Here is a 26,330-nt window from a genome sequence, read left to right on the forward strand (position 1 = left end):
GGTTTTTGGTTGAGTTTAAGATTAGGGTTAGGATAAATGCCACGGTGAGGGGTAGGATTAGGTTTTGAGCTGAGATTAAGATTAGGGTTATGGTTAGTGCCAGGGTGAGGATTAGGATTGTGTTTTGGGTTGAGGTTTAGGATTTGAATGACTAAGGTTAAGTTTTGCATAATGGAAGTAACATTAAGTTTATTTCATGTAACAAGTCAATAATACATCTGCATATACCACACCACTGAAGTTCAGTCTTAGCAGTTGGTTGAACATCAGATGTGCTTATTTCTGTACAGATCTGGACTCTGAAGTGGTCAGTTCATTGTTCTGAGAACACCAGCAGCTTCTTTGTTTGATTTGCTGATGTTCTAGCAGTGGTACTATGATGGTCCCCTTCCCCTTCCATTGATAGATGAGGGAGAACAAATGGTCACCAGTCAGTAAAAGTATACAAGCAAGTGCACCTACATGGTAGATGTACCTGATATAAAGGCCAGTGGTAGCTTACAAATTGGCAACTCACTGTATGTGTATATTAATTTTTCTCTACATGTGTCCCGTCTGTGCTTGTGGTCCCTCATTAACACATTCTCGCTTATCTGTTACAGGAAAACCACTTTACACTCTCTCTCTCTCTCTCTCTCTCTCTCTCTCTCTCTCTCTCTCTCGTGCAACAGCCGTTACAGATAGATTCATTTAGCCACTCTAAGCTCTTCCAAATGGGGAGGCTTCAGTAGAGGTCACTCTTGCACTGACTCCTGTCCCCTGAGGACACCATCTAATTCCTGTCCTAATTACTCACTTTGTCAGCCCCGTAATTTATAGTCACCTTCAAGTGCACTGTGGGCCCATCGCCATCGCCGCTGGCACGGTGCAGCTTTTCAGCACTGGACACCGCTGGGCTGAGGCCCATGCAAACAGTCATGTCAAACGGCTGTCAAGCCTTGTTCTTGTAGGTATCTTTGCAAGCCCAGCCTCTGCTGTTTGCGTTAAATTGGAAGCGCGCTCACATTCATTCATGAGGCCTACATTTCATATGCTTCCGTTTTCCACATCAGGCTGCCCTGCTGACCTACATTTTCAGCTTTTTATCATGTTTCAACTGTAAGAGAAAAAAAAAAACAGATTGCACTAGAGTACAGCATTCCAAGCGCTGCTATAGCTTAGTCAAAAACATCGTAAGAAAGTAAATATTTACATGCTTAGACTTTATGTGGATGTGTTTTATTCAGGTGATTATTTACTGCACACTGAAAATGTTTTCTTGCATGAAAAGCATGCTGATGTAGGATGCTGGCGGTGTATTAAATGTTTCTTGCTGTCTGATTAGATTCAAGGCCACACTAGGCAGTTTGTCATACAATTTTATATGTGCACGTATTAAATGTACATATATGGAAAAATGCAACATGCTCTTCATACGTATTCATACATTTACATTTATATTTATGGCATTTGGCAGATGTTCTTATCCAGAGTGACTTACAATATGATGTTTTACACAGGTAGACGAAGGTAGTGTTAGGAGTCTTGCCCAAGGACTCTTACTGGTATAGTGTAGTGTGCTTGCTCAGGCGGGAGACTGAACCTACAGCGTAACAGGTGGAGGCAATATATATATATATATATATATATATATGTGTGTATGTGTATATATGTTGGTGTATATATACATATGTATGTGTGTGTGTGTGTGTGTGTGTGTGTATATATATATATACATATATATATATATATATATATATGTAAATAATGTGTGTATGTATAATATGTATGTATGTATGTATGTATATATATATATATATATATATATATATATATATATATGTGTGTATGTGTGTATATATATATGTATGGGAAACGTGGCTGATTACATTTTCTGTTCAATTTACAAAAAAATTTCAAGTACAGTTTTCTGTGAAGTTTAAAACATGGAGTAAGTTACTGGTAGTGTCTCAAAGGTGCATACTTCTGAGAGACCAGGTGCATATCAGTGGGGGGTGCCCAGAGGGGCTTAGGCCACCTCAGTTTGAAGCCAGCTTCTTTGTAGCTGAGTTATTGCACCCTCATGCCTTAGTTATAGATGTTTTCTATATTGAAGAAAATCTTTGCTTTAAATGTTGTTTGAATTGGGTGCTCTTTGGTGTTAAGGGGAAGAAAAAGAGAAAAAACACTCTCCAAACCAAGGCACTTCTTAAATTAACAGAGAGAACCATGGTTAAAAATAGGGCATTGTTAAAAAAATGCCTGTGCGTAGTGACTCATGCCTTTTTCAGGGCATAATGATGCCCATGATGCCCATTATGCCCTAAAGAAAGCACGAGTTTCGAACAGTGCAGCTAAGACTTGTCAATACAATAAAGACATTTTAATTTAAGGAGCGCCTTGGCTTGGAGAGTTTTTCCTCTCTTTCCCTCATTGAAAGTTTTAGAATCTTAAAATATCAAATAAAGTCATGACAATTAAAGTGAAGAAATTCTGTACTACTTGTAGGTCACTGTTTCAAACTGAAGCAAATTTGTGAAACTGACCATGTTGAGGCCTTTGTACAAAAGGTCAGGTTTATTTTTAGTCTAATTCCTTACATTGAAGCCCATGTTTAGATGACTTTTTGCTGGTCAGAGTCTTTCTCACAAATTGGTGGAGTAAAGCAAAAGGGGAACATGCTGTACTAAATACTAAGAAATTCTGACATGTAAAAGCATTTTGGCCAGTGGTCAGATTTTGGACCCCACTGTATTTCATGTGACTTATTACCCTTAAATCTAATACATTTATGGAAAGCATAGTGAAAAACAGTGCTTTAATTATTTTTCTTCACCAATTAGATAAGTTCCCATTTATAGGGGCTTATTATTATAAAGTATTACCAAATTGCTTTAACCTAATGGAAGTAGGGAGCAAGACTAAAGTAAAGAGTGATACTAAAGTGAGAGAAATGAGAACCAGAGCTTGTGAACCTGAATTGAAATTTTAAAGCTGAGTCGCCACGTTTTAGAAAAGACATCCAAACCTGATCAAACATGACCGTGCAGTCGGCTGCCGTCAGGTTCAGTTAAATATTTCAAGCTCTAACCTCACTACAGCGATGTCTCTGGGACATCATGCTCCCTCCAAACCATAACCAGTTACCCTCCCCAAAAAAGTCGAGACACTGGCCCTGCCGCAGTTGATGGACTTCCTTTAACGATAGCAGCAGTCATTAATGTTTCTCAGCGTCTAACAGCTACACCATTGTGCCTTACACTCTTTTATGCAGTGCTTTTTATGGTAACATTCATCTCACATTTTCTTTTCACTGCTTGTTCACACATCTTCCAGAACTTTGAAGATTTATCATCATTAAATTACTGGCACAGTGCTTGTGAAGAAACCTTGGCTCTGTCTTGAAAATAATGTTCAGGAAGCTGAAAGGTTTTATCAATACCTTAGCTGCCTACCATCCCTTAGGAAGCCATTTTTTAAAGAGCGTAAGGCTCTTTTAGAAACCCCATGTTCAATTCTAGAGTGAATCAAAGAAACAACCTCATGACTTCAATATCCCCACTACTCCTCTTCTTTTTCCGAGTAGACTATTTGCTGTGTATTACCTTTCCTGCCGAGGCCAGCCTTAAAATTTAATAACCCCTGCTGAATTGTTTCCCAACTCCTATCATTTGCTCAGCGGTCTTTTGTTCGAAATGAACCGGTGCTTAATGCCCCGTGCTAAATCATTTTGTAGCTCCACAGGGCCAAAAGAGGAGCGTAGGAAAAGAGAGGGAATGTCAAGCTTTAATCGGCATGACGTTTAGGCCAGAACCCAAATATGGCCCGACAAAATTCTGCCCAAACCTGGACTTGAGACTTGACTCAACAAAAGAAAGACTTGCGACTTAAACACCAATGACTCTGACTTGGACATGAGCTGTATGACTCAGAAAGACTTGAGAACCAAAGTAGAAGAAACATGGAGAGGTGTCTGGCAGGGACGGGATTCTCTACAGGTAGTTATTTTTCATGTGAATGGATTGCTTTCCTTGCATAATCATGCCAGAACGGCCTCAGATGTAAATTTTTGATGTACAGCGATGTTGTCAAATGTCTGTTACTGTGCTTATGATTGGCTTATTTTATTTCGGAAGACAAGTGAAGCATGAGAATTCAAGTTTGCCTCCATAAGCTAGAAACAAGCAAAGTGTCAATAGTATCAATAGCATTGATAAGCCCACACTCAGCACTTAAACTCCTGTCTTACTGGAGAAACTTGGCAAACAAAAGAAACTGTGTGAATGATTTCTACGGTTTCTGTAGTACCGCAAAGCTAAAGTTGACTTTATACCTGCCAGCTTCTTATTCTAATTTTCTATTCCACCTTAAATGGCTCAGCGAAAACCTCAAATCCAAAAAATTGGGACAGAATGGAATGTTAATAAAAACACAAAGCAGACCTGTTTGACATGTATTAAATTGAGATTTTTTTATAAATATACACTCATTACAAATGTGATTCCTTCAAGTTCCAAAACCTTTGAGACAGGAGCATGTTTACCACTGTGTTACATTATCCTTACTTTTAACAATACTTAATAAACATTTAGGAACTGAAAATTTTTTTTTGCATTTTCAGTTTTACAAGTCTTCAGCTGTGCAACTCTATGGGGCATTCCTTGTTACATTTTACACTTAATAATGCACCAGACTTTTTCAAAGTGACAGGCAGGCCAGTCTAGCACCCACACACTCTGATTACACTGCCATGCAGAATGTGTCTTTGCATCATCATGTTGAAATAAGAATAAACGGCCCCTGAAAAAAAATGGTGTAAAGGGCAGCATGTGTAAATATATATATATATCTTTCAGTGTCATTGATGCTTTCACAAATGTGCAAGCTTTCCACTAATCCACTCCAATACAATGACAGACTCTGGCTTTTAAACTTTACGCTGGTAACAATCTGGATGATCCTTAAATTCTTTTGTCCATTATTTCCATTATTAATCTGAAAGGTTGACTCATCAGACCACAATACACATTTCGTCTGTGTATCAGTCCATTTCAGATATGCTAGCACCCAGAGAAGTCGGCAGCGTTTCTAGATGTTGTTGAGAAGTGACTTCCGCTGTGCATAGTGTAGTCTTAACTTGCATTTGTGGATGCAGCAGTCAACAGTGTTTACTAACAATGGTTTGTTAAAGTATTCCTGAGTCCATGCGATGGCTTGTCAGAGTAGCACGCTGGTTTTTATTGCAATGAGCAATTGAAGGTCATGGACATTCAGTTGTGGTTTTTGGCCTTGCTTTTTATACACAGATTTTTTCAGATTTCCTGAATCTTTTGATAACATCATGCACCGTAGAGGGTGGAATAGCTAAAGTCTTTGCAAACGCTTCCTGAGGAACATTGTTCTCAAACAGTTGGATATCTGCTGATGCGTTTTTTGCCAAAGTGGCAAGCCTCAACCCATCTTTGCTCATAAAGGATTTTTCTTGGATGCTCCTTTTATACCCAAGTATATAACATAACCTCTTTTAAGCTGTTTTCTGAACATTTAACAAGCACTCATAGACTTAAATTGCCCTGTCCCCAACTTTTTTGGAAAGTGTTCGGTGTGTATTTGCAACAAGTTGATTATCTTGTCTGTACTGTTTGTTTTAATACACTTCAAAGTGGATTTACAAATAACTGCTTTCTGTTTTATTTGCATTTATTTGCATTTGCCTTCAACTTTTTTGGAATTAGCTTTGTGATAAAAATACATTTCTAAGAACAGCGTCTGTTGCGTATCGACAATGGCAGCCATCATCAGATTAATGATGACTAATTACTGCCTGACCGAAAACAAATGAATCCAGATTAAAAATTCTGTGATAGTGATACACAAGTAGGAAGAAAAATTAAAGTATGGAGAAAAAAAAAATGCAGGAATATATGTTAAAGGTGGAAATAAGAATGTGAAGTTAGAGCCCGACTCAAGCCCTGACAGATTTTTGAGGAACAATGTCAGAACCCAACCAAACCATGACATGAATAGTCCGATCCTGTTGTGTTCAGTCAAATATTTCAAGCTCTGAAATACTCTGAGCGCCTTCAGATGTTCCTCCCTCCATTCTCTGCGTCTCTGGAGTTGATCGCTTATGATTGTCCCTCCTAGAAAGACCCGATTCTGGCCCATTACTCACCCATATATCAGCTGCCACTTACAAATGCTCAGCCAATCTCATGCTCCAGTGGCCAGCTCCAGCCAGCGCTCCCAGAGCCGTCGCCAACTCTGTCTATCAGATCGGACCACGGACGATCATTTTATCCGCCTCGTTTCTGTCAGGGACTGTTTTTTTTTCTTTCCCCACCAATAACTCCGCAATCTTACTGAAGTCATTTTGGGCTTCCTTTTTTTGGCCTGCAAAGTGACTGTTGTTAAGATTCTCTGTTGTGTGTCTAATTCCTCATTGGTTTTTCAGTTGAGTGCATAGCTGGGAAGGGGCCACCTGCAACAGTGAGAGAATGTGAGCACAGGTGGTATTTCATGAGTCTCTTGATTCTATCAATAGCCAAACCAGGACTGAGGGCTGATCCCAGTTCACCCCCTGCTCCCTCCTCTACTTCTTCCAGTGAAGGATCGGGATGCAGTAATACATCGTTGTCATTTTCAGCTTTAGTCAAAGCACAAACCAACAATTCCAAAAATGTTGGGACAGTATGTGAAACGCAAAGAAAAACAGGCATTGGTAAATCAGCTTAAACAAAAACAGTGCAAAGTATAAGTAGTTCATGTTTTATTTTACAACCCCTTTTTCTTATTAAATATTCACTCATTCTACAATTGATGCCTGCAACATGTTCCAGAAAAGGTTGGGACAGTATGAAATGCCAAAACAAAAACAGAAAGCAGACCTGTTTGACCTGTATTACATTAAAAAGAGTAAATACATGCTCACTGCAAATATGACACCTTCAAAACGTTCCAAAAAATGTGGAACAAGAGCATGTTTTCCACTGTGTTACATGACCCTTACTTTTAACAACATTTATAATAAATATCTGGAGACTGAAAGATACCAACTGATCCAGTTTCAAAAGCAGATTTTTTTCCCATTTTCAGGTATACAAGTCTTCAGCTGCACAATCTTATGGGGCACCAGACTTTTTCAAAGTGACAGGCAGGCCAGTCTAGCACCCCCACTCTCTGATTATGCAGCCATGCAGAATGTTTCTTAGCACTATCACGTTGAAATAAGCATGAACGGCCCCTGAAAAAGATGGTGTCTAAAAGGCAGCATGTGTTGCTCCAAAATATGTATATATCTCTCAGCATCATTGATGCTTTCACAAATGTGCAAGTTACCTACTAATACACTCCAATACCATGGCAGACTCTGGCTTTTGAACTTAATGACAGTAACAATCTGGATGGTCCTTAACTTCTTTGGCCTGGAGAACACAATGTCCATCTGAAAGGTTGACTCGTCAGACCACAATACATGTTTCCACTGTGCATCAGTCCATTTCAGATGAGGTAGAGCCCAGAGAAGCTGGCGGCGTTTCTGGATGTTGTTGATGTATGATATCCACTGTGCATAGTAGTCTTAACTTGCATTTCTGGATGCAGCAGTGAATAGTGTCAATTGTCGAATGTTTGTCAAAATATTCCTGAGCCCATGCAGTGATATGTCTCATGCATGCTGGTTTTTAATGTAGTTTAAAATAAGAATTTTAAGAACTAATGTAGACATATCATTTATACAAACTTTCCCACCATCACTAAAAGCAGCGTTGAAACGTTGTTTCATTTGTGAGTCATTGTTGTGCTATTATGGAGAAATAGATGTGCATCTTAAATAGTGTAGCTTAAATGCATGTAAACATTATATGTCCTTCAACACGTTTTGTCAACAGATCGTTGCAGTACTAGTTCTGTCTACTTTTGGGTTAAGTGGGAAACTATGTAGATTTGATTTTTTTCACCTTTAATCCCACAACCTGATGTTGCCCATAGGAGGATGAGTTCTCCTTTTGAGGTTCCTCTTGGTCTTTCTCCCTCATGCTCTTAGAGAGTTTCTCCAGCCACCCTCAGCTTCTTCACTAGAGGCCTGGACCAGGTTTTGGGACATTATCTATCATAACAAGGACTATATAAATAAATTTAATTGAAATGGTTTGGATAATATGACTATTCACTACTGCAGTTCACAGATTTCCCAAGTGAAAGCGAAGGAGAAGTGAAAAGGAGCTTCATTTCCTAAATTGGAATCAGGCCTGAGAATCAGGGCCAGCTTTTCAGATTAGAAAGTACAGGTGCACTGGCAGCTATGCCAGCCGTCACTTACTAGCATGAAGAAGATCAACATGCCGCTTTCCTATCAGAATTCCAGTCTCTGTTTTAGACTTCATCTCCCTTAGCTTACTGAACTTTCTCATTCCAGTGGCTGAACCTTATCTGTCTCCTGTTTGTTCTTTTTTTTTTATCTTAATCCTGTATGAGAGGTGCCTCAAACTCTGAGAGAAAAGAGAAAACGATTTTCTTTTTCTCTCTGTCTTATTCTCGCCGCTCTCTCGCCGATCCTAGACATTATGATTACCCCTGCGGGGCTACCCAAGTGGAGGATGATAAAATGGATAAAGCCGCACCTAAAATTAGCCCAGTCTCCGTCTTAATCAAGACCATAATCAAACCTTCGACTGTATTTCCTAGAATGCTTCATTTTCAAATACCATAGCCTTTTTGATTAAATGCCATCCTCTAACAGATTTCAAGAGTAATCATTTATTCATTCCAGTATTTTTCTGCCAGAAGTGTATCCGTGTGTGAGTGGAGAGGAGGTTAACGTAAGACTTTTGGAGTAAAATGTCCTGAGTTCCTTTTCGAACTGCTCTGGAACTTCTTAGCACATTTAGAATCAAATTTCTTGTACAAGAAAATGCTAAAGGCTAAAGTGAGAGGTGTAAGCAATGGCAAAACAATTGTACTGTCAGCAAAGATGTTCATAAGTCACTTCAGGTGAGTCTTACGTCTTTGGGATGTGGGTGTGAGGTGGGTCTATGGAGTGCAAGGTCAAGTCAAGGCTTGAGGCTTTGGGGCGGGAGTCCTTGATTTTGTCAGATGCAAACCTTGATTCTCTAAAGAACGAGTCCCAGTCAAGTGCTCCGTCTCTGAAGTGTGAGTCCGAGTCAAGCCCTCAGTCTCTGAAGTGTGAGTCTGAGTCAAGACTTGAGTATCTAAAGTGCAAGTTCTGGTAAAGACTCAAGGCTCTAAAGCCTGCGTCCAAGTCAGACTTGGGTTTCTAGAGTGTGAGTGCAAGTCAAGTCTCAAGTCTCTGAGGTGAGAGTCCAAGTTGAGTCTCAGTTCTCTGGGATGCAAGTCTGAGTCAAATCTTCAATCTCTGAACTGTGAGTCCGAGTCAAGACATGAGCAACTAAAGTGCAAGTCCTATTCAAGACTTGAGTCTCTGAAAAGCGAGTCCAAGTCATGACTTGAGTTTCTGGGGTCCAAATCCGAATTGAGAATGAATTTGCTGGGGGTGAGTCTGAGTCAAGTTTTCAGTCTCTGAAGTGCGAGTCCAAGTCAAGACTTGGGTTTCTAGGGTCCGAGTCAAGACTTGAGTCTCTGAGGCGCGAGTCTGAGTTGAGTCTCAGTTCTCTGGGGTGCGAGTCGGGTCAAGTCTCATATCGCTGAGATGTGAGTGTGTAAAGTCTACGAGCATTGCAGTGACATTGACATGGTGGTGGTAGTGCTGCTGGAGTTTTTCAACACTGTGTCCACTCACTGTCCACTCTATTAGACACACTTACCTTGTTGGTCCACCTTGTAGATGCGAAGTCAGAGACAGTAGCTCATCTGTTGCTGCACAGTTTGTGTTGGTCTTTCTCCAGTCCTTCATCTGTGGCCACAGGACACTACTGGCTGGATATTTTTGGGTTGGTGGACTATTCTCAGTCCAGCAGAGACACTGAAGTGTGTAAAAACTCCAGCTGTAATGTCTTATCAACTTGACCAACACAACATACTCTAACACACCACCACCACATCAGTGTCACTGCAGTGCTGAGAATGACCCACCACCCAAATAATGCCTGCTCTGTGGTGGTCCTGTGGGGGTCCTGACCACTGAAGAACAGGGTAAAAGGGGGCTAACAAAGTATGCAGAGAAACAGATGGACTACAGTCTGTAACTGTAGAACTACAAAGTGCTCCTATATGGTCAGTGGAGCTGATAAAATGGACAGTGAGTGTAGATACATGGAAGTATACTTAATGAAGTGTCCGGTCAGTGTATTCCATTAATGTCTTGCATGTTTTCCATTAATAGTGAAGCATGTAGACATGATTTTTTGCCTCGCCAGCCGTGTAATGGGAGTTCAGGAGAGTGATGTTAGGTAAAAAACTCACAGCTGTCGTGCAGCTTGAAAGACGACCTGAACACATGCTGAAGAAAACGTGGGTTTGGCTTTGCATAACATCACCAGCGAAGCACCTGACGCTAATTCGCATTTCATTTTCATCCCTGTAGCCAGCAAACGTTTTATTATGGTCATGATCTGTATATTTTGCTGCTGGCTGCCGCAGACATAATTACAATTACTTTGCACACTAAACGTTATTCAGGGGTTCGCTATGAGTGGTACGCAATCTGCAGGCTATTCATTTTGACACTTCATTCAAAACCACAGTTTTTTTCCCCACTCTTCGCATTGCATCACATAGCTTGTTCAATTACGCAGTGCTAATTCTTCTAATTTTATGCTTCAGATATTTTAATGCCACCAGACATCCGTGTCAAATTCTTAATACATTAGCTCCTCTGAAGCAATTTTGAACAGGTGTTTCTGGTATCAACGTTTTTCTTCTCCTGTGCTTGGTTTTCCTCACATGCGTAAGAGCGAGAAAAGACGGTAAAAGACTGAAAAAGAGCCAGAAAGATATAGAAAGATTTCAACAGCAAAGAAAGGTGTTTTGAAGAGTCCAGGGAGACCGAGAGGTGGAGATAAACAGAGAGAAAAGAAAGAGAGAGCACTCCATGGCACTCCACGTGTCCCCGGAGAGAGAGAGAGAGCAGCGAGAGATGGGAAGAGAAGCTCAGAGCTGCTTTCCCTTGAGATCCAGGCCCCGTCAGAGAGGTGTCTGCCTATTAAGACTCTTGAGAAGAACCTGATTCTCTTCAGCACCACTTGGGCAAGTGCCTTTTTTTTTATCCGTATGTTTGTGTCTGGGTGTTCGAGAGAGAATGTGAGTGTTTATACCAAGGTGTTAGCCTGCATCTTAATATCACTCCTTGGCCTTATGTACAAAATATTAATTGTCTCAAGCAGGTGTGACTTTTGTTTTGGTGCATGACGTGTAAATATACACCAACCAGCCACATCATTAAGTTACATCCTTGTTTCTACACTCATTGTCCATTTTATCAGCTCCACTTACTATATAGGTGCACTTTGTAGTTCTACAATTACAGACTGTAGTCCATCTGTTTCTCTGCATACTTTGTTACCCTGTTCTTCAGTGGTCAGGACCCCCATAGGACCCTCACAGAGCAGGCACTATTTGGGTGGTGGATCATTCTTAGCACTGCAGTAACCCTGACGTGGTGGTGGTGTGTTAGTGCGTGTTGTGCTGGTCTGAGTGGATCAGACACAGCAGTGCTGCCAGAGTTTTTAAACATCTCAGTGTCACTGCTGGACTGAGAATAGTCCACCAACCACAAATATCCAGCCAGTAATGTCCTGTCGGCAGCGTCCAGTGACCACTGCTGAAGAACTAGAGGATGACCAACACAAACTGTGCAGCGCGTATGAGCTACTGTCTCTGACTTTACATCTACAAGGTGGACCAACAATGTGGGAATGTCTAATAGAGTGGACAGTGTATGGACACAGGGTCAAAACTCATGGGAGCGCAGTGCACCACCTGCTCTGTGGTGGTCCTGTGGGGGGCCTGACCATTGACGAACGGGCTAACAAAGTATGCAGAGAAACAGATGGACTACAGTCTGTAACTGTAGAACTACAAAGTGCATCTATTTAGTAAGTGGAGCTGATAAAAATGGACAATGAGCGTAGAAACAAGGTGTTTATAATGAAAGTGTCCGGCCCATAAGGCCCATTATTTTTTGTAATTATACTTTCATTGTGAAATCGATGCCTGAAACATATCCAAAAAAATTGGGACAGGGACAGTTTAAGATTAGAGACATTGTGAAATGTTTAAATACAGCTCAAACAGGTGATGCAATCATGCTTGGATATAAAAAAAAAGAAGCTTCTGGGAAAGGCCCATGAGCAAGGATGGGTTGAGTCTCACTACTTTCCCAAAAATGTATCAGCAAAAAGCAAACAGGTTAAAAATGACATTCCTCAACATGGATTTTAGGTATTTCATCCTCTACGGGGATAATGTCACCAAAAGATTCAGGGAATCCGAAGAAATCTCTGTGCGTAAAGAAAAAGGCCGAAAACCCACAACTGAATGCCTGTGACCTTTGACCCCTCTGACAGCACTGCATTAAAAACTAGCATGTTTTGTATGATGGATATAACCAGGAATACTTTGAAAACTGTTGTCAATAAAGGGGATGGTTTTCGTAAACATTTACACCTTGATATGATAAGCAACCTGAAAAGCAGTAGTGTTTTGGATATGACTTGTATTGGCATAGTTGATGTGCTCAGTGAGCTGAATCACTATGTAGTCATTACTTGTTTACTTGTTTCATTTTAATTTTAATTTTTTTAAAAGCCTGTTCTCTACTTCTTTGGCTAATCTCGGTTTAACGTGCTGTGGTGAATTGGCACGTCTGACGAGTGGCAAGTCGTTGGCAAACCGACTTGACTGTAAAATGATTTTGAAAAAAAGCATCCCTGCTTGCTTCCGTGTTTTTGGCCTGTAGTGCGCTTGGCATGCTGGCTAATCATTTATTGGCAAAGCAGTTAGACATTGCGAAATGGAAACTGCTACACTGCAATCAATTGTGTGAGTTAGCAACAGTAAGCAAGGCGGATGGGATATGACAATCAGTCAGCCTTTAGCTGCGAGTGTGTAAACCACTTGTGGGGAGGGAAAATCACAGCAAGAGGCAGAGATCCAGTGTTATCATGATTTTTACAAATCACTTGACGTTTCTTGGACTCGTACATCTTTGTCCCCTTAATGAGCATCTCATTAGAATTGCACTTAATTAGTTATCCAACGGATGACAAATGATTAATAGCGGGGCTAATTAGCACAAATTGATTCGAATCTCTTCTTTATTGATGGTAAGTTATAGTGAATCGCTAATTCTTGATGATGTTTGACAGCAACACTCCTTCCAGAGGACCTGGAGATGATCATGAAAAGCTGGACACTGGGGACCCAAGTCGTGATACGCTTCGTTCCAGTCATTTTAGCTCAGCTGATAAGCTGCACAGGTTGAAACAGTGTATGATCACTACACTGTGTAAATACAATTACTCCTTTTTTGTTTTGTTTCACAGATTTGCGATAAAGAGTGGCATTACTACGTGATCAATGTGGAGTTTCCTGCCGTGACGCTCTTTGTTGATGGAGTGACCTATGAACCCTACCTCGTGACGGACGACTGGCCCATTCACCCCTCTCAGATTGACGTGCAGCTGACAGTTGGCGCTTGTTGGCAAGGTGAGGGGAAAGTTAAAAAATACAGAAAATACAGTCGTATGCAGAACATTTGGCGCCCCTGGCCAAATGACAGGTTTTGTTGATTTTATAAGTGGGGTGGGGGGAAAGGCTCGTCCTCTACAGCGGTGGTCACCAAGGCTCCTCCTGGGGATCTGCCTTCCTGCAGGTTTCACCTCCAACCCAAATCTACCCCACATCATTCAGCTAATCAAGGACTTCTGAAGGCGATAATTAAATGGATTAGGTGGGCTTAATTAGGGCTGGAGCTGAATTCTATAGGAAGCTAAATCTCCAGGTAGCAGGGTTGGCGATCATCGCTCTACAGCACATTTCGGCACATTTTAATGCACAGTTAATGGTTATTTGCTAAATGTAACACATTGGAAGACATAAAATGAGACCTGTGCAAAAGTTATAGCACATTGTTTGCTTTGCTTTTTCCCCCCAATATGCTTATCTCAGTAAATCAATAGAAATTGTGCCCTAAACTTTGCATAAAAATACAACATTTAAGTTTGTTTCCTGTAGCTGATGTGTTTACTTCAAGAAAACATGACTGGGCATGTTCAAACATTTGCATACAACTGTATTTCTCTTAAAAAATAAGGCCATTTACCTGCACACTAATAATAATAATACAATCATTGTTCAGTTCTGCATTTACCTAATTATTGCAATGGACTTATAAACAGCATACTACACTATCATATTGTGTATTAGATTAAAACTGACAAATTTCAAGAAATCCAATAAAGACAATGCATTTTGGCCTTATACTTGCATTAATCAGTGCCTTTATCCTGTTAACCCCCTAGAATCACAGGCTCATTACATACTAATGCTTATTATTCAGTAACTTCAGGGACTTCAATGCAAACTGGCTGAGATACTCTTAGGTTAGAGAAGGCCGCCGGTGGTCTATGGCCATGTAAGGGATTCATTGAATGTCTTTTGTTTTCCTACATCTGCACCAAGAATTTGAAAAATAGACAATTTAATACATGATCTTATCATTTCTGTAGACCTAGAGCCAGAAGTGGTCACGGCATGATTCATGCGATCCTGAGTCCAGTCACGAGTCACTGGGGTCCGAATATAAGTCAAGTGCTTAGCAGAGAATTTTGGTCTTGTTATTAATTGCAGGCTTTGAGTTCTATTAAAGGAAACTCTACTACACACCTCAGGTTCAACACGGCTTTAAATAGAACCTATAGAAAAACCTTCAGTCTGACAGACAGAACTGAAGCACTACATGCAGTATATGTGGTGTTTAAGGAAAAGAGGCAACACAACTGCTGTTTATAAGTTCACAGCTGGTTAGTCTGTAGTCTGTAGGGAGGTTCTGCAGAAGTACACAAGTTCCTTACTCAAGTAAAAGTGTAGGTATTCTGGTAAAAAATAAATAAAGTGTGATTAGCACATACACAAAAGTACTTTTACTTAAAATACTTGTATTTAAAGCCAAAAAAAAAAAAGTAAAATTATGCATGCATCATCTGCAAAATCATACAAATAACAATTTTAATATTTGTTTTTTATTCAGAAGAGCATGACCACCCAGGTCTAATAGTTATTGTGACCAAAGCCCTGGAATTCTTTTTTCTGATGCGCTGATTCACCACAACTGATTTCTGTTGATTCTATGACTCATCTGTCTCATCTGCTGCTTCTCTATTCATCCATTCTGTGCTCTTGGTATCTGTGGAAGCAGCTCATCACAGATGACCTGTAGAAATATGCAACGGTGGGGCACCAATCCAACAGGACAAAATAGTCTCAGAATAAGGTATATTTGAAAGTTAACCCTTCAGAAACCATTATTAACAACAAAAAAAGAAATAATTTTTCGTGATATCAGAAGGAAATTTGATTAACTCATTCTTTCTTATGTTCTTTCTTAGTTGTAAGAACTTTTGACACATGCATATGTGAGTAAAACATTTACAATGTTTTATAATAAAGCAAATGATAAAAAGGAGGAATTGAATATGTGTGTATAGAAAAAGATGACTGAGTACAAAGTAAAATGTCAACTCTACAAGGTATAATGAGAAATCTAAGAGACTTAGGTAAAGTCAACTAAGCAGTACTATGAAGTCGCTTAAGTCAAAACCAAATGTAGGAGTATTTAACACCTAATGTAAAATGGCAATAATGATAAACTTATTTATCTGGACTTCACACCAAATTGGATTCTAGGGGGCTTAACAGTGTCTCATGACTTTCGTTCCTTAATGCCGACTTGCTCTCCTTCCACATGGGGTCCTCCTCCAGTCCTTCCCCATGACCCGTCAGGCTTTGCTTGCAATACTGGATGTAAAAAAATTATTGTCCATATATACCAATCAGGCATTACATTATGAGCACCTCCTTGTTTCTACGCTCATTGTCCATTTTATCAGCTCCACTTACTATATAGGAGCACTTTGTAGTTCTACAGTTACAGACTGTAGTCCATCTGTTTCTCTGCATACTTTGTTAGCCCCCTTTTACCCTTTTACCAGCCTACTATTTGGGTGGTGGATCATTCTCAGCACTGCAGTAACACTGACGTGGTGGTGGTGTGTTAGTGTGTGTTGTGCTGGTCTGAGTGGATAAGACACAGCAGTGCTGCTGGAGTGTTTAAACATCTCAGTGTCACTGCTGGACTGGGAATAGTCCACCAACCAAAAATATCCAGCCAACAGCATCCTGTGGGCAGCGTCCTGTGACCACTGATGAAGGACTAGAGGATGACCAACACAAACCGTGCAGCAGCAGATGAGCTATTGTCTCTGACTTTACATCTACAAGGTGGACTGACAAGGTAAGTGTGTCTAATAGAGTGGACAGTGTATGGACACAGTGTTTAAAAACTCCACTCGTACCAGCACAACACACACCTACACACCACCATCACATCATCAGTGCTACTGCAGTGCTGAGAATGATCCACCACCCAAATAGTACCTGCTCTGTGAGGGTGCATGGGGGTCCTGACCACTGAAGAACAGGGTAAAAGGGGGCAACAACAAAGCATGCAGAGAAACAGATGGACTACAGTCTGTAACTGTAGAACTACAAAGTGCACCTATATAGTAAGTGGAGCTGATAAAATGGACAATGAGCGTAGAAACAAGGGTGGTCATAATGTTATGCCTGATTGGTCTATGCAACTGGTGTGTTCCAATGTCACCAGCATGTTTCACCACATACACATTTGAGGGAAAAGAATGAATTACACATCCCTATGACCATACCATGACCATCACAATCACATGATATTTCATATGATGTTATAAACATCTTGTGAAATTTTCACTTCAGTGTTGCTAATAAAAATTTGTCTTTTTCTGAAAATGAGAGGTTCATAGTTTTTTCCATTAAAAGCTGTGCATCCATTGGGTTGCTGACACCCAGCAAGTCACCAGAAAAATCACACACTTTGTCCTTAAGTGGTATCTTTTCCATTTTATGGCTTTTGGTCTGTCACTCCTCTTGAAGGCTTGGATAAAACAGAGGAAGTCTGGAAGTCCTCCGTGACCTCCTTATCTCTTAGGGCCATAAACCTTTTAGAGTTTGGATAAGTCTGGTCACCATCAGGCACCAGAGATAGCATGTTGTAGGCAGGCCTTTCAAATATGATGGAGAGATGGCATATCGTGGCCAGTCTTTTCAAATATGATGTAGGGCTGCAACAAACAACTATTTTTTGATAGTCGAATAATCGAACGATTATTGAAACGAATAATTGATTATTCGGATAATGATAATCTGCAGCCAAAAACATGAGGTGTGTTCAAATTTGGCAAACAGTGTCGAAAGTTTGTGGCAAACTTGTTCTCTATAAACAGTTAAATTTGAGTGATTTTGTGTAAAGATTCCATTTCAACCGGAACCCTTCGTCCAGAGAACTACCTCCTGAAACTGTTTGCCAAACGTTCGCAGAGAACTCAAGGCAAACAGAAAACTGTTTGCAGACGTTTTCCTATATTTGCTGAATCTGAATGCACCGGTGGCCTCAACCTTAAGACAACAACGCAGTGTTTTAAACTGTAAACAGTATTTGGAAAGTAAACAGTGTTGTGAATAAACTAGCTTGCACAACTGTCTGATCCAGATGAACCTTCATTCAGTGAGCCAACATGTTTCCTCTGCAGATGCTTCAGCATGGTGGATGTGTTCCCATGCCAGCTAAGGTCGGCTTTACAAATGAGTTAAGCGTGAAATGTTCCCACACTTTTTGCTCTTGAGGGTGTCATTGGGCTTTTGTTAGCTCTACAGTGAGCAGTAATGTCAAAACATCCCTAGGGATGACGTCACCAACTAATCGACTATTAAATTAGTAGCCAACTAACTTGGTCATTGATTTTAGTCAACTATGTCAAGTAATCGTTGCACCCCTAATATGAGAGAAGAGACAGGGGCTTCAAGGCTGGAAATATGATCAGAAAGTGATAAGTGATCCCTACATCTGCTACCCTTTTTTCACAAGTATTTTCTTTTAGCTTATATCTTGGGCCATCACAAGTTGAAAATGAACCGATTGCTTTGGGGGACCGAAACCCCCCTTTTGAGGAACTAGTGTGGAAATAATTTTGTGAATTCAAAGGCACTACAGTGGCATAAATAGTCACAGAGGCATGGAATTTGGTAGGAAGTATACTGGAACAGAGTGGAAAGTGGGCAAATAAGATCTAGTGTTTGCTGCCTTTCATTTTCAAAATATATACAACATACCCAAAAAGACAAAAAACTCACCATCTGCTGGACAAATTCTCAATAAAATGAATATTTATTAGCACTTGCTTTGGCCAAAAGTCTTTTATTATACCTCAAACTAGAAAATGCAGACATTAGCTTTTAAAATGCACTAAGAAATATGCCACATGTAAAATTCTCACTTTAGTCGTTTAATGCCTTAGATTTGAGCATTGCTGTTGTAGCCACATTGTTTGCATCACTGTATGCAAACGTTTTGCCGCCAGAGGACAAACTAAACGTTTTCTGATTTTCTAAGTAGAAATGAAGCCACATTAAACCTGATGTCACTGCAAGCTGTGGCAGAACAGAGTTGAAACAATGACTTCACACGATCGTAACAAATCTGACATGAAAATTCTCACGAATAAGGTTGAAAACAAAAGATTTTGTTCATTCACCGCATTAAGGATCGTGGTCTTAATTTCATCAGGAGTCTGAGTAAAGTTGCGTCAACGCGCAAGTCGAGTGTTATTTGAGTCTGAGTCACTCACTCGAGTCCCCGTCTCTGCCTAGAGCTTACCTATAATAAGATTACCTAAACGCATAAGCGCGTTGGATGAGTTATTACCAAAATCTGTTTTTCTGCAGAATATTTTCCTCTCCGTCTTTAACTCTATGTCGTTGTTTGATGTAGTTTAGTTTGTTTTTGTTTTTACTTCTGTCGGTTCCTTGTTTAATTCCCCTTGCTCTCCTTTCCTTTTATTTCTCTTGCTGTTATTATGACTGTACTTCATTGCTAGGCTCTGTTGCTTTGTAAACGACCTTGAGCTTTTGAACAGCTCTGTATAAATAACAAATATTATTATTGCTAACAGTTTTTCACAGACCTAGGACCAGTTTTTCCATACACTAAGCCATTTTTCAGAAGCTGGCTGAGCTGAAGCTTAGATTAGCACAAGGGCTAAAATGCTAGTAGGGTATCACTGAGGAATATTTATTGGGAATTAGGTCTGTGTATTTGTTCAATAAAAGTATTATACACTTCTAAATGGTTAATTCACAGTGCATTACACATTCATTTTAACTCATATTGGTACATAATTTGAGGTCTGATATGTTAAATCACTAATAACTGCATTATTACTTGTAATAACACAATAAAAAATTTTAAAAAGGCCTTGAAGCTGATTTAACATCTTGTTAGTGTACAATTGGCAGTATTTGATTCCTATAGGTGGTAGACAGTGTCATGTTTATTGCTTTAGAGCTAATAAATTGAATTGACAAACCTATTTGGTGCTTTTAAACTAATTACTGACAACTTTTCACTTTAGAATATAGAAATCATCCTGATGTATGTAAAAATAGGCATTGCTTTAACAAGCGCTTGTCAAATCAGTCCCTTTTGCAACTTCCTTGCCCCACTTTCAGAAAAGTGATTAAATAGGTACAAACCTAAGAGAGAGCGACAGTTAAAGAAATAGAGAAATTTACATTATTGACATGAAAGTGGGGGTTAATAGAACTAATAGCTGGAATACCAAGAGAGAAGCAGTTCTTTTGGCCCCTGGCAGCACCATTTCTTTTCATCCTGCCCTCTTTAATCAAAGAATCCCTGGCTAGAAAACATCAAAAAGGAAATTCAGCCCTGTCTATTCCAGTTCCGAAACTGAGCCAATGACCGTGTTTAAACGAAGAGAAAAAGCCCTTTGCTTCACTTTTAAGTGGTAAATAATTTCCTAAACTGCAGCCAGCCACGGAAACACCGAAACAGCTGCCGCCACAAAACCTCGAAGTCCTAGTTTCCTTCTGTTGGCCGACATTTAGATCTCTTCTCATCTGCGGTGATTGCTGATTTTCTTCTCGCTTTATTCCTTCTGGTGTTGAAGCAGCGATTGTGAGGGAAGCCCCCGGAGTGGGGATTAAAAGGCCTTGAATAGAGGAGAAGTTCGCTCGCTATTACATCCCAATGAATCTGGTCTAAGCTCCACTAAGCCGCAACTGATAACTTTTTAGGCTATTAGCGGGAGAGATTGCCTCTCCGACTCACTCCATTTTTCGCCCGACACAATCAACAACGTAATGACAAGCCACCTCATAATGGAAGTTGTGGACCATGTTCTTTCAGGCTGGGCAAATTGAGATGCTTATCGCTGTTGAAGACAGAAATGGAGCCCGCTGTCCATTGTCTCCGTGACACATCAAATAGGATTAGCTCAAACTCCCCACTAAGCCTACCGCTGCTAAAACCTGCAGTATTTCCTGATGTATGTGGAGTGTGGCATTACTGGCTTTTATTCATCAACATTGTGCAAAGAAAGAGCCACCTTTGATGGAGTACAAACCACTCTGCTCTCATACGACGTGGAAACGAGCAGAGATTTGAGCGCAATAAGCTTCGGTGCATGAAATCAAGCGCCAGCCTACCAGCATCTTATTTATGTATCATTGACATGAAGCACACCCTTGTTTATGCAGATGTTTCAGTAGGGAGCCAATAAAATGACAGCATTCAGCAGCTTATAAGCTGTGCTTTTAGGTGGGGTTTCAGGTTAAGCACTGCACCCCCTACTGACCAGACTTTATAGTGTTGAAACTAAACTAAATGTGAAATAAACAAAACATCTTATGCAGCATGATATGATTTTGTAGTGTTTCCTAAAATAACATATTTAACCTCTTTATTAATGCAGTGAATGAGATGTTTGTGCACTAGCTGGGTTTTATTTATTTTTTGGGCGGAGTCAGTAGTATAAAACAAATGCCCAATGTAATGTCTTTAAACGGAATATGGAATAGTTGCAGCAATGTGCCTGTAAAATAAGTACATCTGTTTTTGTACTGTGTTGCATTGTGAACATATTCTTAGTACTACTACTATTTCTTAATTCTTATTATTGATATTATGGAGAATATTGATAATAGTTTTGGTTGGTTAACCACAAATCGAGCTTTTCTTCAGGTTGATAAAGTATAACGCTCATATTTGCACTTCTACCAGACGTGAGTTTGATCGTACACATGTGCCAAAGATGAAATTGATTAACAAAACTGTTGATGAATTTTGCATGAATTCATTTAACGGCCAGACTTGACTGTACACAACTTTGATGGACAAGGGCCAGTGTGATACTGATCTGATACCCAGTATTATTGGCTGATATTGTCATAAAATGTTGTTTTTTGGACATTTTGCAAATAAAAATTACAAATGTTCTGATTCTGTAACAGATCTAGGCTGAAATGTTACTGAATTGCTCATAGCATGACATAACTTACAGCAACGTAAAGCTGGTCATGCTATAAATATCATCAACCTCAGATGCTCTTCTCTCCTGAGTGTCTAGTATCTACTGTACGTTAAACTTGCCAAAACTACAGGGATTTTGCCAGTTGCATGCATCGGACTCAGTCTGGCTCTGTGTTTAGGTCTCAAATGCAAAACCGACATTATCATATGTATGAAAATATGACATTTATCTGTAAGTAATTAGTAGATAATTCACTTATATCCATGGAAGACACGTCATTCACTGACTTCTCTTTAAATACTCTTTTAACGCATTCACAATCATCAGATTCATCCACTTGGGGAAGGGGTCTGAAGCACAACTGTTGTTGCAAAGTGTCCTGTTGCAGTTTGTGTGCAATTACACATTTCCACCAGAGAGGTCTCTAAACCTCTACATCTTACCCCAAATGAAATCATTCAATAGAATAACTAATTTTAACAAGAGTTTATTTCACTAAATATTGCTATGGGTTTCTAAGCTGGCTCGAACTTATTTTCTCAGCCCTCCAGTCCCTAATTAGCAACTGCTGCTATCAAACATTTTTCAGTAGCCCATCAATATGTAATGTGTTTTAATAGCTTGTCAAAAGATGTGCCTGGGGGGACATGTCAAAGTGAGACAGTGCATGATAGACTGCAGTTTGTCATTGCCTACTCATTTCCAAACCCAAGGGCTTCTGTTAAAATGTTGCTTTACCTTTTGCTTTTATTACAAATGGCTAGGTCAGAATATCAAAGCAAATGTCTACTTCCATGCATAAGGTCATCAAAGGTCAGACATAAAAGGTTCATTAAGATTTATTCACACCCACAGCGGCAGAATGTTTTAGCTTAGGATGCTTAGGTTTAGGTTTTAAGTTTGCTGTGTTGTTTTTCCTCGACATCTCAGCTGTCCATTTTTTACTCGGCTATGTTGTCTTCATTGGGCAAACGTTGCTTGGGTTTATGTGAATCCTGCATTCTCATTGAGGTGAATCGTCTGGCTTTGGTTCATTACTATAAGGCAGAAGCATTGAAATACAATGGTACAATGAAGACTGTACTAGTCACTTCTGTCTACTATCGTCACTATTGTCACTATTGTCAATAGTAATGTCAATATTACACTATTGTCAGTAATAATCTCTAGACGTCAACACGCTTTTTCGCCAGTCTACCCAAAAAGTTATTTATACTTACGCCACTGCTGTATATCTGCATTCTAACCCCTTAATTAGGGTTATTATAAGTCTTAGACTTATCCAGTAACTGCTATAACAACTTTTCACCTTATTTTTCTGCGCAATATCCGACAAGAAAAAGATGGTGCTGCAGCAGCTGTCTGGGTAACGTCCTTCCTTTCGGAGGACAGTCATGAACGAGGACAGGAGCGCTCCTCTGCTGTTTTGTCTGTGTCATAACATTTAATTGATAACATCTGTCAGGGAAATAATTTAAAAATCATAGGCAATTAAGCGCGCCAGGCGTGAGAGGCTGCATGAGGGGCTTGCGCGAGTGGCAGTGTTGGCTGCGATGGGAGCTATTAGCCCCTCTGGAGCTGCCAGCTCATCAGGCGAAGACTGGCGCGGAAAAACAAACACATTGTTAAAATGGAGACAGGCCTTTTATCCACACGTCCAGCCAATACTTAATGTCCTAAATGTCAGGTGGAGATTGCTGCCATTAGAGCAGTCTTGTTCCATGAGTTTTTGTTCGACGTGTGGTGCTTATAATAAGTGTGAAATATGGGGATTGTGGGAGTCTGAGTCCTCCCTAATCAGCCATTTGGACTCACTGGAAGGTGGCTATAAATGTCCTTAAAGATCATGTAAAGCATTATATGGCCAGTTTCCCAGACCCAGATAATGTCCATGACTGGTTTCATTGGTGTCCATCAGGCCTGTGACACTGCAAGTCAAAATAATGACTTGCAGTGTCACAGTAATGACGTAATATGTCAAACGAATAGCTTAGTATTTCATAATAAATACATAATTCTCAAATTGACTTTGTAAGTGAATCTAATGACTTAGTATCTCATAATAATTACTTACAATGTCAAAATAATGGTTTATTCTCTCAAAATAGTCACTGTCCTGAAATAATGACTTACTGTCTGAAAATAATGACGAATTATTCCAAAATAATTTCTTACATAGAGGAAACATTTATCGCTTAAAGATTTCCCTTTAATGCTCTGGAGACGTCTCACCATGTTTCCTTAATGTATCAGATTTGTCACAGATGTTTCTCCTAAAATTCATTAACAGAAATGACGTTAATTAGAAAGGAGATACTTTGATGCCCAGAAATAATTTTAGGAGTTACTTTCAGCATCAAAACTAAAAAGTGTCTTAATCTTGGATGAGAAATGGTTGATTTGATATTGAGATTCCTATCTTCAGTTCAGTTGCAGATAAATCAGCTATAAAATATAAACAGATCTTTTATTTTTCTCTCCTATGAGTGCTTTCTTGAAATTCCTCACTATTTGGACATTCTTTATTCTTTATTTGGATCCCCTTTAGCTTCCGCATAGTGGTTGCTAGTCTTTCCTGGGGTCCACACACTCAGCCTCCACAGTTAGCCATGATAATCGTTTATGCATTTCACACACATTAGCATGGGAAGCACAGTGAAGAGCTAATCTGGCTGTGCTGTTCTGTACAATTTTTATAATATTTCGTAGCAGCACTTGACCAAACCAGTAGGGCAGTACTCCAGGTGTGACAAAACAAGTGACCGAACAACGATCACAACAGAAGATGGAACATATGCAAAACATGTCAGAACACATGCAGGACATAGAATCCTAAAGTCTTGAGAAAATAAGTAATTATTTTGGGAAGTGAATATTTAGAGAAAATATACCATTGCTTTGAGTTCAATTAAAAAAAGTCATTGTTTTGAGATAATAAGTCATTACCTTAGAATAATAAGTAATTATTTTGAGGTGAGCAGTCAATATTTCAAAAGGTAAGCCTGTATTTTGAGAGATTATGTAAATATTTTGAGAGAAAAATAATTATTTTGAGATGTTAGGCTAATACTTTAAGAAAAATGTTATTATTTTAATATAATAAGAAAATACGTCATTATTTATATATATTTATAGTTTTAAGAAAATGAATCATGACTGAGATATTAAGTGAATATTTTGAGGAAAAAAGTCATTATTTTGAGATATTAAGTCTTTATTTTGACTTACTGAGTCAATATTTCAACAAAAGGATTGTTTTGAGATACTAGACCTATATTTAGAGAAAATAAGTCATTGATTTGGGACATTGTATTAGAATTTTAAGTAAGCTTAGTTACTATTTCAAAAAACTTGAGTCCATATTTTGAGAAAATAAGTTATTTATTCAAGTTATGCCAAAATCTTACATGTTGCTGCCAGAAGCAAAAGAAGAAGAAGAAAAAGAACACTTTTCTCCTCTAATTGGCACAAATAAGCAGCCATAAAATCCAATTCAAAATGATAAACAGAAATCAAGGTTCAAAGGATTTCCATCTAAAAAATTATAAGCAAAACAATAAATGTACTCCAAGTCAAGCATATTTATTGTTTTGCTGCTATCTAAGCTGGTGTTAATTATGCTAGAAGTGAGTTGGCAGCCAGCCGACACTATGTTCAGCCAACAAACAGCCCCCACAATTACTGTGGGGTATTTCACACACTGAGATTGAGTATATGTATGTGTGTATATGTGTTTATGTGTGTGATTCAGGAGGAGAGGTGACCACTCCGCGCTTCACACAGTACTTCCGGGGAAGCCTCTCAGGGCTGACCATCCGTCCTGGAAAGATCGAGACGCAGAAAGTCATCTCGTGCCTGCAGGCCTGCAAGGAGGGCCTGGACATCAACTCTCTGGAGAGCCTGGGCAAAGGCATCAAGGTGCCTATACACAATCACATCAAACACTTGCCTCAATAGACCTGTTTATATGGTTTCTAACACTATATAATGCATTGTTGTCAGTAAACACTGGTATGGTGCACAGCTAAAAATAGTAGTAGAAGCCATCTTGAAGCTTGAATTTCGTCTGCAGTTTTGTCTGGTTGTCTTTGACTATACTTTGTCCAGCCCAAAACTAAAGAAGGAAACCTCAGCCACCAGATTTTGAAAAGCTTGCTCAGTTTTCATATCTGGATGTACACTATATGGCCAAAACTATGTAGACACCTGGCCATCACACCTATATGAGCAATACTATTGATATTAATCTGGAGCTGCTCCCCCTCAAATTTGTGCCCAGTCTGTCAAAAGAGCATTTGTGAGGTCGGGCACTGATATTGGATGAGAAGGCCAAAGGTGTTCAGTGGGGTTGAGGTCAGGGCTCTGTGCAGACCACTGGAGTTTCTCCAGAAAATAGTCTTCCCCAAGCTGTTGCCAGCATATAATAGTCTAAAATGTCAGAGTCCAGTGGCGGCTTGCTTTACACCACTCCTTGTGGAATGTCCATGTACTTTTGGCCATACAGTGTACTTTGGTTGCATTCCATTTACACTTTTCCCTAAATTGCGCCCCTTTTGTGAACATGCCTGAAAGTGGTATAAGTGATCCCATTGTAATTCAATCACAGAGCGTCCTGGGGGTGTTTACACCTGGCTTTTCATGTGGTCAGTTGAAATCCAAATGTGATCCGATAACCATGCAAGCTGATGCAAGGCAGAGGAATTGAGGTCATTTCTCCTGATAGAGCTCTTATTCTCTGGTGATCTAGTTTTTGGTGGTCTTGACGGTCATAATTGACTTAACCCTGCATAGACT

General features: G+C 39.7%; 1 protein-coding gene across 1 annotated transcript in view; it reads left to right on the forward strand.

Annotated features, from left to right (window-relative positions):
- Positions 1–26,330, forward strand: part of clstn2 (calsyntenin 2) — a 381,240-nt gene that overhangs the window by 325,872 nt on the left and 29,038 nt on the right. The window contains exons 9-10 of the mRNA XM_036597461.1: positions 13,440–13,602; positions 25,288–25,454. Coding sequence (XP_036453354.1) covers positions 13,440–13,602; positions 25,288–25,454 — 330 coding nt within the window. The remainder of the gene's footprint in view (positions 1–13,439; positions 13,603–25,287; positions 25,455–26,330) is intronic.

The sequence above is a fragment of the Colossoma macropomum genome, unplaced genomic scaffold (genome assembly GCF_904425465.1).
Source record: "Colossoma macropomum unplaced genomic scaffold, Colossoma_macropomum, whole genome shotgun sequence".
NCBI lineage: Eukaryota > Metazoa > Chordata > Actinopteri > Characiformes > Serrasalmidae > Colossoma > Colossoma macropomum.